General features: G+C 32.9%; 1 protein-coding gene across 1 annotated transcript in view; it reads right to left on the bottom strand.

Moving 5' to 3' along the window:
• Positions 1-13,244: 13,244 nt before the first annotated feature.
• The window catches only part of LOC135082664 (diuretic hormone 41-like), a 47,366-nt gene continuing 46,245 nt past the window's right edge, over positions 13,245-14,365 (bottom strand). Inside the window, exon 6 of the mRNA XM_063977456.1 lies at positions 13,245-13,675. Coding sequence (XP_063833526.1) covers positions 13,635-13,675 — 41 coding nt within the window. The 3' untranslated portion in view covers positions 13,245-13,634. The remainder of the gene's footprint in view (positions 13,676-14,365) is intronic.

Below are 14,365 nucleotides of genomic sequence, written 5' to 3'. Positions count from 1 at the left end.
ACACTGGGTCCGCTTTAATTAAGCGACGACGTTTTTAATAATCACTCGATATTTGGTTTTGAAGAATTATTTTTTATTAGTGTAAATAGGTACAAAAGTTATAATTGCCATAAGGGATAAGATATACTACGCATCAATATCATAATATATACCTACTACGTTTAGGATCGTAACACTCGTAGCCACGTCGTAATGTGTCTTGACCTTTAAAATGCGTTATGTGTACATAGGGAGAGATAATCAAATGGGCCACCGAGCAGTAAGCGCAGGCATTTTCCGTTCGTTCTTATTAAAAGCTTGTGAAGTTTAGAACACACTTTCATACACTTCGTTATTGACGACAGTATTTGTAAATGAGATTGTATTGGAATGTAAACATAATAAACTCCTGATAAAAATATAATTAAAAGCTTAATATTTACCAGCTTGTTTGCGTTTCTATAGAATTTGGTCTTGGTTATTCTAAGAATTTTTCCTTCCTGCCATTTTCTCATAAATATTATAAATCTTACTTACTTAAGTAGGTATAAGTAGATGGCATCTCACAGATAAAGGATGATTATTAGTTACTTACCTTGACACGCTCATTTGATGCCTATCTTATTTTATTAAGATTTTGCAATCATTAATTACAAATTTTACAAACAAAAGCATCCCTTTTGTTTGTAAAATTTGTAATTAATGATTTTTACTATCTGTATCTGTAATTTAATTCAATAATTTTTTAACTACTGATTGGATATTCCAAAATATAAGTACTTGGGTCATTATTAAGTGGCCTTCTTCCACCCAAATGTCGGATTCTCCCTGAAACCTTTTAGGTACCTACTTAATCTTAAGTTAGATTTTCTAACAGTAGTTTTTAACATCTTTTAGGCCACCTCTAATGGTTTTAAGCCCATGTCACCGTTAATTATAACAGTTTTGACAATAAACTCAGCAAAATGTTTTGTTGCTAATAGCACCTGAAAATCGAGCGCACATAAGTACGTAACATGAGTTACAAGCGTTTACTCTCAAAGTGGCTAGGTATACGAATTTAATTATGGATTCCTCCGACGCCTCGAGATCCATACACGATATCAAAGACATACCTAAAGGCCACATAGTTTCCAAAAACAATTTAATACATTATCTAGGTATATGTAGCGTCCCTGCTGGGCTAAATTAATACCGGCGAATATTGCAGGTTGAACCGTATTTTGGCAAAATTATTTTCATAACAGGTTATGTAATTTAGTTCCGTACTCTGTATCTCAAAATAATTTAACCGAATCCTAACTACACAAGGCAAGCCAAATCTATATTTAACATCTTTACATAATAATTTTTATACTGTACACTACATAAATTCAGGGTTGTTACAAAAAATTGGAAATCATAGGATCTCCAATTCTTTGTAAAAACCCCATAGATAATACATAGAGCTATCTATAATACATATATGAATATTATGATTTTAGTGCACTAATCAGAATGTAGAACTAAACCTACTAAACCTAATTGAAAGGGTGACATTTATGATAAACTAATTATTTTTCTCAAAACTAAAATCGTAAAATATATTTCAAAACAAAAAACAAGTAAGTACTTAGGTGGGTACTTAGTGGAAATTGTTCATTACAGGGGTTTTGGAATAATCAATCAAACTTTATAGGTTACCTAACAGAAATAGTTTGATTACCTAATATAAAAAAAAAAGTGTTGTATTCTTTGCTTAAATTGTTATTGCATTTTTAATATACATACATTTTATCAACGTAGTTAAGTATACCTGCCTTGTCTAGCATAAAAAAAATCAATTTAAGGTTAGGTGTACACAACAAGGAATTTCTCTTAATTCCTCCGAGATATTTTATAAATATTTTTTTCACAAAAATAAAACATTTGAAAAAACTGCTATTCAGATTGGTTTGAGTTTTGACATGGTTTTGACTCTACGTTAATCGCTCCTGAAGAACTCGCCCTTAAGAATCTCTGAAGCAAGAAACTTACTTAGTTGGTGTTTAGACTAATAACACTGGTCAACAGTGGTTTTGGTGCCAAGGAACTGTATATATTTTTTGATTGAGGACCTTTTGCTGGTTGCTTTAGTAGCAAATTTGTTGATTTCCTACGTGTGGTTTTCAAGATTTTGACGTGTATAGAAAAATACAAAATTTGACCAAAATCAGCGTTTATAATATTTTTAAATGCTTAAAAACTTTATTTTCCACGACTTTTGTGAATGAGGTGTAATGGAACTATCACGTTACATCCTCCAGCAGTAATCAGCCATCATATACCGATCCCATCTGCCTTGGTACCTCTCTTCCAATGGTTTTTAGGTCTTGATATCATCGCTCTCCCTATTCTTAGCTATAGCATGCTATAGTGACCCAAGATTCTCTGGGAATTGGTCAAGATGACTGTGGAGGTAGTGCTCTTTGGTGAAAATTATGACATCCTGAGTTTTTAAGGCATGTCTCACAATTTCAGAGTAGTTACTGGGCTAGTGATTTCCGAAAAAAAAATTTGTAATTTTAATTAACAAAATCTATGCAAATCGTTCCAAATAGTCCATGGAACTTAAGAATTCAGTATCTTGATTTTTATAGACCATTAAAAATTACTTTATAAATTAATTTAAAAAAAAAATATGCTTAAACTAGGATTTTTTTTTGTTCTTTCCTCACTTTCTCCACTCTGAACTTCATGTTACGGCTTCTTTGACCATTGTAACATGGCCTTAAGTGTTTACAGCAGATTATACAAACAATTTTGGGTATCCACGACTTGAATACAACAACAATTTCCGACTTAAAGTAAGAAAAATAAGCACTTTTAATAAAATATTGCCTGAGTTTTTGAACTTTTTAACTGTGTACACACCACAAATGTAACAAAAATACATTTTGATTATTGAGACAACTTCTTGGCAATGTAGACATGATATTAAAATAAATGCATTTATAAAAATGTACCGATAACACTACAAACTGTGCATCCAAAGTACCGATTAAAGCTAAATTTTTAAACTGAGGGTAGATCCAAAACTACACGTAGGAAAAAAAAAAGAAAAATATTTTTATTATTACTAATACACACCTAATAATAAACTATCAACAGAATCTCGGCACCATTTTCATTTTGATTTTTTGTTGACCAGTGTAATATATAGACTATAATTCTGTGTTGTGATGAGTAATACGAACGATTTCATACTATGGAATAATTTATATTTTATGTTTTTAACTGATTTAATAAGAAATCTGACAATAAGAGCCCATATTAAGAAATATTATTTTTATCTCAATATAATATTTTCCAAGAGTTAGAAGTTCTAGGTAAAATTGAATGAAACACGACTAAATAATTTAACTTTTTATTGAACGTAATTTATATTGTATGAATTATTACATTGTTCTACGAAACAAAAGTAATACATAAGGTTAGATTTATACAGCTACACTGTACACTAGTAGAAACTAAACCTCTAGAAGTAGCCAATAGGTATTATTTAACGCATATTATTCTACCTCTAAGATATTTAACATTAAAAGTTAGTACCTACAATCGAATAGATCCTTAAACTTAAACTGTTTATATAAATATTTTTACTAAAAATATTATTGTATTTCAAATATTACTTTTGGCACAAACAAAATCTAGAACGTACGTTGATGGTTGTTGAGCTGAATAACAAACACCAAATAACTTTATACAAAATAATATTTAAATTCAAATACATAAAGCTAATAATTAGGCAAGATTTCGTAACTATAAATTACTCAAACATCTGTTACGATTCATTCCGAATTTTTCCAACAAATGCTTACAAAATTCGAATAAATTTAATAATCTAGCTAAAAACTTAAACGTTTTTCATAAAAATGCAAACTATTTTTATTATTCAAATAAAATTAAGCACCACAGTTAAAAATTCGCCACATTTTAGCGTTAATTAAATTATTCTAGGCATTAGTAAACATCAGTTAAATTAGTTAATGTACCTGGTAATTTGATGAATAAGGTACTATTGAGTTACCTACATGATTCGAAATCTGCATAATGCCTTATTAATATTGAGATCCAATTAGAGTAAGTACCTATAGGTATCGCGCATATCAAAGTACTAGGTAGGTATAGTGCTTTAACAAATCAAGTCTTTTAACCAAAAAATATTTAAAAAAAACATATTTTTCAGATGTCTACTCCCTCTGAAATGTTCCAGAACATTGTAGAAGAGATAGTTTTAAAGTACTGAAGAGTTGCCTTGGAAGTGCCTAAGTAATGACTAATATTAAGTACTTAAGTTTTTCTTTTTTGGTGTATTATTGTGGTTATTCTTTGTAAATAACAACTCTATCTACTGTATTTAATAAAGCGTAACGTTTCATGAAAGATTTCCTTTACATTATCTCTTGTTAGTCAATTAAGCATACTTGTAGGGGCTAGAATTAAGTTAAGATCAAACTGAATTTTTATTTTCGATAAACAACTTTTAATACGTCTGTCTAATTGTTGTACAGTTTAAATCAGCAGTGGTCACAACATTTAAAGGTTTACTAAAAATATTTAATTAATATATCATCAAACGTCAATCTTCTGCAACGTTAAAAACAAAATAGGTATATTGTTTTCAGAGTAACAGTCATATCAAAATACTTACAAAGAAGTGCGTATCAGCGTTTCTTAACAAAAAGTAATGAAGGAGAATCTTCGAAGAAAGTTTCTATTGACTAGTCTAACGAAGGGTCAAGCGTGTATTGTGGACGAAGTATAACTGGATCTGGACATGTCTGGTAACGAAAGGCTGCGTCCTCTAATTGTCGTAACGGTCTGAAGCTGATTTCGCCCAAAAACCTGTAAACAACGTCGTATATTATTATTTAAAACATGTGCCAGCTACATACTTATAAACAAACGCGATATTTAAATAAAAAAATAATGATGACGATAAAAATTTTAAATTAAAAAAAATCTGTGAAATAAAAAAGTTTCAGACAGGCCACTGACATCCAGCTAATTTAGCAGTGGATGTCCTGTGGCTGAAATGAAGATGAAGAACTAACTTTGACCGAATCATAAAATTAAATACCATAATTTAACCAATCTTTATTTTGATTGCACTGCAGAATAAAGGCCTCCTCCTTAGAGGATCATGTAACTTAATCCTATCTCGTTTAAAATAAATAGTTCTTTGTTTTTTTAAGTTTGCGTACCTATAATCCCTGGGTTCGGTTTGTTTACCAACATTTTGGGGAGGAAAAAGGCCTAACTAAATAAAAAAGAATATGATTTCAGCTAGGGTTGTCATCTGGTAAAAATCTGACATGGTTATATTTTTCAACACTTGTCCGACCAAATGTTTTCTACAAGTAGCTAACTAAGAATAAATAGAAAAGATTATGCAACTAAATTTATTGAACAATTTGGTTTTCTAATTAAGTAAGGTCTGCAACGGCAACCCTGTCAGATCATTTCATCGTGTAATATTGTCCGTAAATAACAACAACTTATTGATCAATGCAAAATAATCTGGTTCCGAGAAAGCCAAATTTAGGTCACCCATGTATTTAGGTCATGGATTAAAAGTAATCCTTGCGTTCGGATATTTAAGGGAAACGTCCATTAATTCATATGCAATATTTAATCGAAACACGGTGGAATATTTTCAATTTCCGTAATTCTTAAACAAGTAAGGTCTGAAGTCGTAGAAAGTCAAAAGATCTAAACTGAAATGAGTTTGTAAAGGTTTGTAAATCTATTTTCGTTCGGTATTTTCCGATGGTATAATTTATTTTGTCAATATGTTTGTCTGTAAGTCCTTGGGATATTTATTATATTACTGTGCTTGTAAGGGAACGAAGAACACCTTTAAAACAATGACCATTCACCACACCAATATTAGTGAACAAATCTCGTTTCCCATCCGCCTTGCATCTGCTTGCGCGCTACCTTCAGCAGAAGTCGCTGGCGGAGCACCTTTCATGGGATTGTTGATCGACAGCGACCGCAACTTGCGCTTCGCCCGCTCGTACCAATATTCATCCACAAACCTCGTTTCCCAACGTTCTGCAGGAACAGCCTGTTGGCGACGGCCTGCCTTTGATTGGCCTCGCGCATCTGCTTGCGCGCCACCTCCAGAAGAAATCTCTGGCGAAGCACCTCCGTGGGGTTGTTGATCGACAGCGACCGCATCTTCCGTTTCGCCCGTGCTCGTACCTACCAATATTCATCCACAAACCTCGTTTCCCAACGTTCTGCAGGAACAGTCGGTTGGCGACGGCCTGCCTCTGGTTGGCCTCGCGCATCTGCTTGCGCGCCACCTCCAGAAGAAGTCTCTGGCGAAGCACCTCCATGGGGTTGTTGATCGACAGCGACCGCATCTTGCGCTTCGCCCGCATGTACCAATATTCATCCACAAACCTCGTTTCCCATCGTTCTGCAGGAACAGCCGGTTGGCGACGGCCTGCCTCTGGTTGGCCTCGCGCATATGCTTGCACGCCACCTCCAGAAGAAGTCTCTGGCGAAGCATCTCCGTGGGGTTGGTGATCGACAGCGACCGCATTTTGCGCTTCGCCCGCGCCCCGTTCGTACCAAACTACCAATATTCATCCACAAACCTCGTTTACCAACGTTCTGCAGGAACAGCCGGTTGGCGACGGCCTGCCTCTGGTTGGCTTCGCGCATCTGCTTGCGCGCCACCTCCAGAAGAAGTCTCTGGCGGAGCACCTCCATGGGGTTGTTGGTCGACAGCGACCGCAACTTGCGCTTCGCCCGCTCGTACCAATATTCATCCACAAACCTCGTTTCCCAACGTTCTGCAGGAACAGCCTGTTGGCGACGGCCTGCCTTTGGTTGGCCTCGCGCATCTGCTTGCGCGCCACCTCCAGAAGAAGTCTCTGGCGGAGCACCTCCATGGGGTTGTTGATCGACAGCGATGGCATCTTGCGCTTCGCCCGCACGTGGCCGTCGCGAAGCTCCGCCATTCGCTGAGTGAATAATGTTACTTTAAAATTTTGGCGTTTTAAAACTTATTACTTACAGGAATTAAGTTAAGTAATCAAATATTACTTTTATATTTGCTTGACTTTTCGATCATAACCGATCGTGTATCTGCGTTAAAGTACACATATTATTGGTTAACGTATATGACATGAATGTTAGTAACGTTGTTGTAGCGCACGAAGTTCGGTGCGTTTTAACGACACATACAGAGACAAACTTAATTATTATTTCATGTAGATATTTTGTTATAATAAGTAGTCCATTATACACATAAAAAGCATGGTTATCTTTTATTATCTGCGGACTTTGGGCAAAGCAATCATTAATTAAAACCACGTAGACAAAAAAAAATGGTCATTTTGTTTTAAGTTTTGTTTAGTTATTTAGATAGGCACAAGTAGCCGATTATTAATCACGCTGTCAGTGTGTGATAATAATATGAATAAGTTGATGGCAAAGCCACGACACGATATACTTTAAAACTTACTTTCTAGTAGGTAACGTAGTTTTTATAGCATGAAACTAAAATTATTCCGTTGGGACACTTAGGTACTATGTCGAAACACAATGGGACGTTTTACTCATCGAGGATTTTTAAACATGAAATTGTTATAATCATAAATATTATATTATAACGAACAGGAGTATTTCCAAATGAACGTTAATAGTAATTATTAGAATATTACATTTCGGAATCTGTGTTTGTTACGGCGTGTGCTTTGATTGCTTTGAACATACACACCTACGAGTACCTACTCTCAGCAATTTACCGTTAATTTAACTAACACAACACCATACTTAGGTACTTTGAGATAAAATTAAATAACCCTGCCCATGACATTCTCTATTTCTATTATTATCCTAGTTAATTAATACCTTAATTATTATCCTAGAAAATAATACCTTAAGTATATTACTTTATGAAGAACGCTTAAAAGTTATTCAAAACCTTTTCACTAACTTTAGAAAACTGCAATCACTGAACTTCTGATACGTCAGTAATTTGATATTACGAGTATTCCCCCACTATAATGTACCTATACTTAGTGGCCGTCATATGATGGTCCCAGGAGACACAAAAAACTCAACAAAACACAACCCGTTACACATCTGAGGTTACACATCTTAATTAAATGGGACAAATTCAATAAGACCTCACAGGGACAGCAAGTAATATAATATTAGGTATATTTATACCTACTTGTCGTTATTTCGAAATATTACTACCTACATTTCGCATTTGGTTCGCAAAACCGTAAGCGAAACAATGTAATTAGATACAGGTAGGATTTACAGGACCGTGATACCCATCTTCCACAAATACAAGCTCCATCCCAATTTGTATCACTGGAATAGGGATCGCCGATTCCGTATTACGTTTCAGTATTTTGGGCCTAATAAAAATACAGGTCTACGTGGCGTGCGTAAGGATAACATATGTGAAATATGAGTAAGCAATTTGAAAAGAAAACAAATCTTGTATCCTGTAAAACTCATCCATTGACTATTAAAATGAATGTTTATACAAAAGGTTTTTTATATTATACCTAGTTTTTAACATTTATTAAAGTTAGGTGTACCTGCTTAACTTTTGCTTTCGAATTGCCTGTAAGAGTATAATAGTAATGCTGAATAGTATTGTTTGTTATTTGTCTACAACTAGATAATAAAATTATCGCCATACTTAATTATCCATCAGATTAAGTATAAAAGTAGGTAGGTACTTCTATTATGGAATATACCAAGAAATAATGTCTATCTCAGCCTATGACACATATGTATCATATCTTTCTTTGTATTACGAACGATTTCACAGTCAATGGATTCGAAGAAGTGATGGCAATTTGGTGAATTATGATAATGCTACACACGAGTAAATGCAACTTATGGAGTAACCATTATTTCAGCAGTACCTACCTACTGTTCCTGACGCTTCAATCTCTACACAGTTATAAATTAAGTAAGATCTGTATATACGCTATGCAACGGATTTTAATGCAGTTTTCATCAAAAGATAATTGCGATTAGATGTAGGTACGAGTAAATAATTCGTTAGGGTTTTGTCTTTGTTGATTGAAATTAGCAATGATTGTTATGGAGGTCTGAAAAAGTCAAGTTTTTTGGAAGCTTACATCGGAAACGCTGCCTAACATAAACATTAATCATGTTGACTTACGAATTGGATGATCATAATATGTATAGTGAAGATTTATCATTTTCAAAAGCTTTGTTCCCAATACCACATTTCGGTGAGTTCATAAGATGACTTTTCTAACAATACCTTTGTTCATATTTCTACAAATAAGTATAGGTAGCTGCAATAACGTGACAATACAGTGTGAGTCACGTTAAAGTGTACATATGAAAATAGATAAAACTAGACCTGTTTTTATCGACAAAAAAGAGGTCAAAAAATTTTTGAGATTTTTTCATGGACCTATAAAAAAAGGCGGACGGAACTCGCGCTACAACAAAACTGTGACGCAAAATTTTGGCGTTTGTCTATTGTGTGAGTGAATTTAGGGATGCCATGTTAGCCAAAACATTTTACCCATTTATTTTAAGAAAAACATAGATCGGCAGATGTTACTTGGAAATGTAGACAGAATTATTCCGTGCCATTTTAAAAGAATGAAAGGTGAATGCGTTGAGGTAGGCGCGAAATTTTCAATGTTCAAATTTTCTTACATTGTTTGCAAGTCAGTGTGTCAGGGTATGTAGTTATGTGCATAATGTTGATCAAAAATGATTCACGCAGTTACAAATTACGATTATTACTTGTGTACATTATAATCATAATCTTATGCATCATCAATATATTATTATTATCTCTGATAGATTTTTTTTAACATACAACCTGACACTGACTTGAAATCAATGTAAGAAAATTTGAATTTTGCAGTTCCACATTTTTGGGAAGGATCAAATTTGCCTATGAAAATATATCCCATTAAAACACAATTATTATGATAAATTATTTTATTTCCATAGTATGCGTAATAAATAACTAAAAAGTCCTAAAATTATTATAAATTTCCCATATTTCGGGTAATTTTCCCACGTAAATAACTGAGAACACTGGTCTTTGACGTATTATTTTTTCGAGTGAATGACGTTTGATTTCAATTAATTTCAATATTTTAATGTCGGGAAATAAGTGATTGGATTATTTATTTTGCCTGTGAAATGTGATTCCTTAATTTTTGTTTGTTCGAACAGAACGGTTTTTACACAATTTCATCACACAAGACATGTCGTATTCGTGTTGTTTTTTCGCTGCTTAAATGTGTCAACTGTGTGAAGTTTGCACTCGAAGTGGTGTAACAGGGTGTGAATGTGTGCGTGCCGGCCTGTACGTACAGGCAAGCTGGTGTATCCTAATGTCACAGTATTTTGTTGATGAGAATCCGTCCGACTTTTTTTATAGGTCCATGGATTTTTTTTGAATTTTTTATAGAATTTTTTTTCTTCCAATTACTTAATGTAAAGAAAACGTAATAACTTTTAAACTAAGCGGTATATCCTAATAAAATAAAAACAGTAATAATGCTAAATAACAGGCGATACTAAAAAAATACATAAAATACACAAAAAAGGCCAAAAAATAATAAAAAATTATACTTTTTGAAAAAAATCTGCTTAAAAATTCGTGTTTTTTTGGTTATTTGATAAATTTCTCCAAAAAATGCCCCTATAACTGGTAGTTTTTATTACTTTGTATTATTCTCTATCGTATTACCTTCGTAAAACCAAAAATCGCATGTCTCTATCCCTATCACAACGTTTGCAATGATCGTTTGAACTAAGCCTCTCCGGGCGCGCCATTCAACGCTTCGTTAACAATAAAACTGAAAATGGCTCTAGATTTGTAATTTTGATAAAGACAAGTTAGATTTCAAATAAAAACAAAAGATTTCGAAGTAAAATAAGCATTTTAGTTAAAATTAAAATTGTCTCTACCTGTAGCGGAGAATAATGTTGTGGCAGGCCTTTGTTCAAACGATCATAGCAAATGTTGTGATAGGGATAGAGACATGCGATTTTTGGTTTTACATAGATAATACGATAGAGAATAATACAAAGTAATAAAAACCACCAGTTATAGGGGCATTTTTTGGAGAAATTTATCAAATAACCAAAAAAACACGAATTTTTAAGCAGATTTTTTTCAAAAATTATCATTTTTTATTATTTGTTGGCCTTTTTTGTGTATTTTATGTATTTTTTTAGTATTGCCTGTTATTTAGCATTATTACTGTTTTTATTTTATCAGGATATACCGCTTAGTTTAAAAGTTATTACGTTTTCTTTACAATAAGTAATTGGAAGAAAAAAAATTCTATAAAAAATTTTAAAAAAATCTCAAAAAAAATTTGACCTCTTTTTTGTCGATAAAAATAGGTCTAGTTTCATCTATTTTCATATGTACACTTTAACGTGACTCACACTGTATAGGTAGTTACTGTCTATTCAACGAATAGCAAAGAAAAAGATTCGTATCCTCATTTCATGCAAGGAAAATAAATTCAAAGAGACGTTATTGGTGTATTATTGGCGGGTCTCTACAAATATGTAATAGTTCGCGTGTAATAGTTTGTATGATTAAAATGGCTTATAACAAAAATAAATGACTATCGTAAACAAAAGAACTAACTAGGTACATACTGCGAAACATAAGTACTTACTCCTTTGTATTTAGGTAGGTACTTATCATTATTAGAAATAAATAGAGCCTATTTCAAATATTATTTTCTTATTTACATTCATTCATGCAGTGTACTTAATATTTATAAAATGTTTTTTAAACAGCAAACAAAATCTGTACAGCCATTTCTTTCAAAAAGGAGGTCGTATGTGTATACCTAATGTGTGTTCTATGAACTTCGAACTAAAACTGTAAACTGCGTTAGTTTACACAGTGCATAATTATTGTGTGTTTGCTAAGATATTGTGGAAAACTTATCTCAAAGTTTCAGGCACAGAGTAGTAGGTACCTACCTTTGTTAGATGAATTAGGAATCCTGTTTTTATATAGACGTTACTAGTACCAGTAACAATGAGATTTTCTAATACCTATAGTATAAAAAGTTAGTTGCATTTATGACTACTAAAATCTATGTCACTGTTCAGGTTTTTTTGGCGCGGGTTATCTTTACTGTAGGTATGTGGCAAGTGGTTTCGAAAGTGTAGTATTTAGAATGTTCGTGTTCGAATTCTGTGTTTTTGTTTTAGATATTGAAAATTAATGTTAAGTACCCAGGTATACTTACAGTGTGTCCGGGCACGTAGTGATCAAACTTTAAGGGCGTGATCTATGGACAATTTTATCAATGAAAATACTTCAAATTTGGGGCTTGACCCATTTCTCAAAAAATTACAAGGCTTAAGTTTTTAATTTTTAGAATTCACCTCTTCCTTCAAAAACAAGTGATTGCGTGGGCACCTTAACACTAATGAGCAAATATTTTATGTCATGCGATAGCTGATAAAATTATCTATTAGTAAAGTAGAACAGACACAAGTTTCATACATTTTAAGGGAGTAAGAATGGATTAAAGTAGAAAAAAACATTTCACTTCTTTTAACCAGGTCGTTAAAGTGTGTTTTATTTGCATTGTATTATTAGTATTTGAGCAATTCAACAAAACGAATGTAAATTTATTAGTATTAGTAAATTTAGAAAACTAAAAATTAAAAACTTAAAGCCTTGTATTTTTTTGAGAAATGGGTCAAGACCCTTATTTTCATCGATAAAATTGTCCATAGATCACGCCCTTAAAGTTTGATCACTACATGCCCGTACACACTGTATATTCTGTAGTTAAGTTACCAACTTCCCAGATTATTTATGTTATGTTATGTGCTACTTTGATTTTACCTAGACTTTTTACTTGGTTCTGATCTGTTCTATTGGCCTTGTTAAGTGATTCATTAGTGTCATTTGTTCGATAATAAAACGTAATTATAGTATTTCTCTTGGTTTTATCTGATTTTTCTCTATAATTAATATTGATATTTCCCTTTGTACTCTATGTGTCCCTGTTCACATCATTCTCATAGATTGACTAAAACACTATCTACTAACTTCACTGAAAAATATTTACGAGTAATAAAAGCTGCACTGTTCAGGAATGTTCGTAACATGTGCAAACAAAAGCCAAAATTTACTTTGAAAGGATCATAAAATGAAAGGCAAAATTTTCCAACAACGTTTATTGCATTTTAATAATTTTTACGACACGTATAAACTATGTTGTGTACTTTATATATTACAGTAAAACATACAAATAAATAATTTAAACTCTACTTAAAATTAAAATTTAGACATGTTTCAAAGTTTTCCTTCTAAAATACATATTTTTTATTTATATTGAAGACTTTTGCATTAAGTTTTCACTACTCTACATATTGGTATATTTTATGACATCCTATAATATTATAAATAGACTTTGAGATCTCATGAAACTTTTTCTACAATAAGTACATTATTTATCTATCTACACTTGAGAAATGTTAATTAAATATTAATATCTTTGAAATCTACAATGTAGTGAGTCACAATTGTCACAAATTTCTAGGCAGGTAGGTATAATTTAAATCAGTTCAAACCAATCAAAGAAAAGCGATCGCACTAGACATGCTTAAAAATATCTTGCGTTTTCGGAGGGCGCCCACTGGAAACCTGGAAAAATGAAAACCATGCATTAGGTACTATCAAATAAATTTCATTTTTCATCAACCTAAAATGGATAAAATTCATCATGCTATAACAATCAGATGCTTCGAAATGACACATAGATAGCTCAGTGCAGCATGCATTATGTATGGTGGATTATTGAGAAATTGGGTATCATCATCATCATTCAGCAATGTTCAGCACGGATAGATCATCAGTATAGTAGAAAATAATACCGATTCTGGGAGGTTTAATTTATAAGGATTATATTACGAAAGGAAATACAATGACGGGGCTTAGTTGCCTCACCACGACATTTTCTACCAAAAAATATTAAGAGTAATGCAGAAATAAGTCAATAAATCTTATGTCTAAGGATAGTGCTCCAATTAAATGTTCGTTAAGCAAACAAATGTACAGTTTTTGAATTTGTTATTTATGCTTGTACTATCGGCAACGGTGTTAACTATCCAATGCCTGTCATCTCGTTTTATCGCAAAGAATCACCATTTGATAGTTAAAACACTGTGGCCGATAGGACAGTCAACACTCGTATAGTCGACTCGACGACGACGGAGACTTGTAGAGTCGCACATCAGAATACCAAATACCAATCCTATCAGCCAATTACGTGAACTATATTTGACAATATCGCGTCTATTACAACTAAACAAGGTGCTGTTTCTCCTGTCAACC

This window comes from Ostrinia nubilalis, chromosome 2, assembly GCF_963855985.1.
Source record: "Ostrinia nubilalis chromosome 2, ilOstNubi1.1, whole genome shotgun sequence".
Taxonomy (NCBI): Eukaryota; Metazoa; Arthropoda; class Insecta; order Lepidoptera; family Crambidae; genus Ostrinia; species Ostrinia nubilalis.
This window is presented reverse-complemented; position numbering and strand designations above follow the sequence as displayed.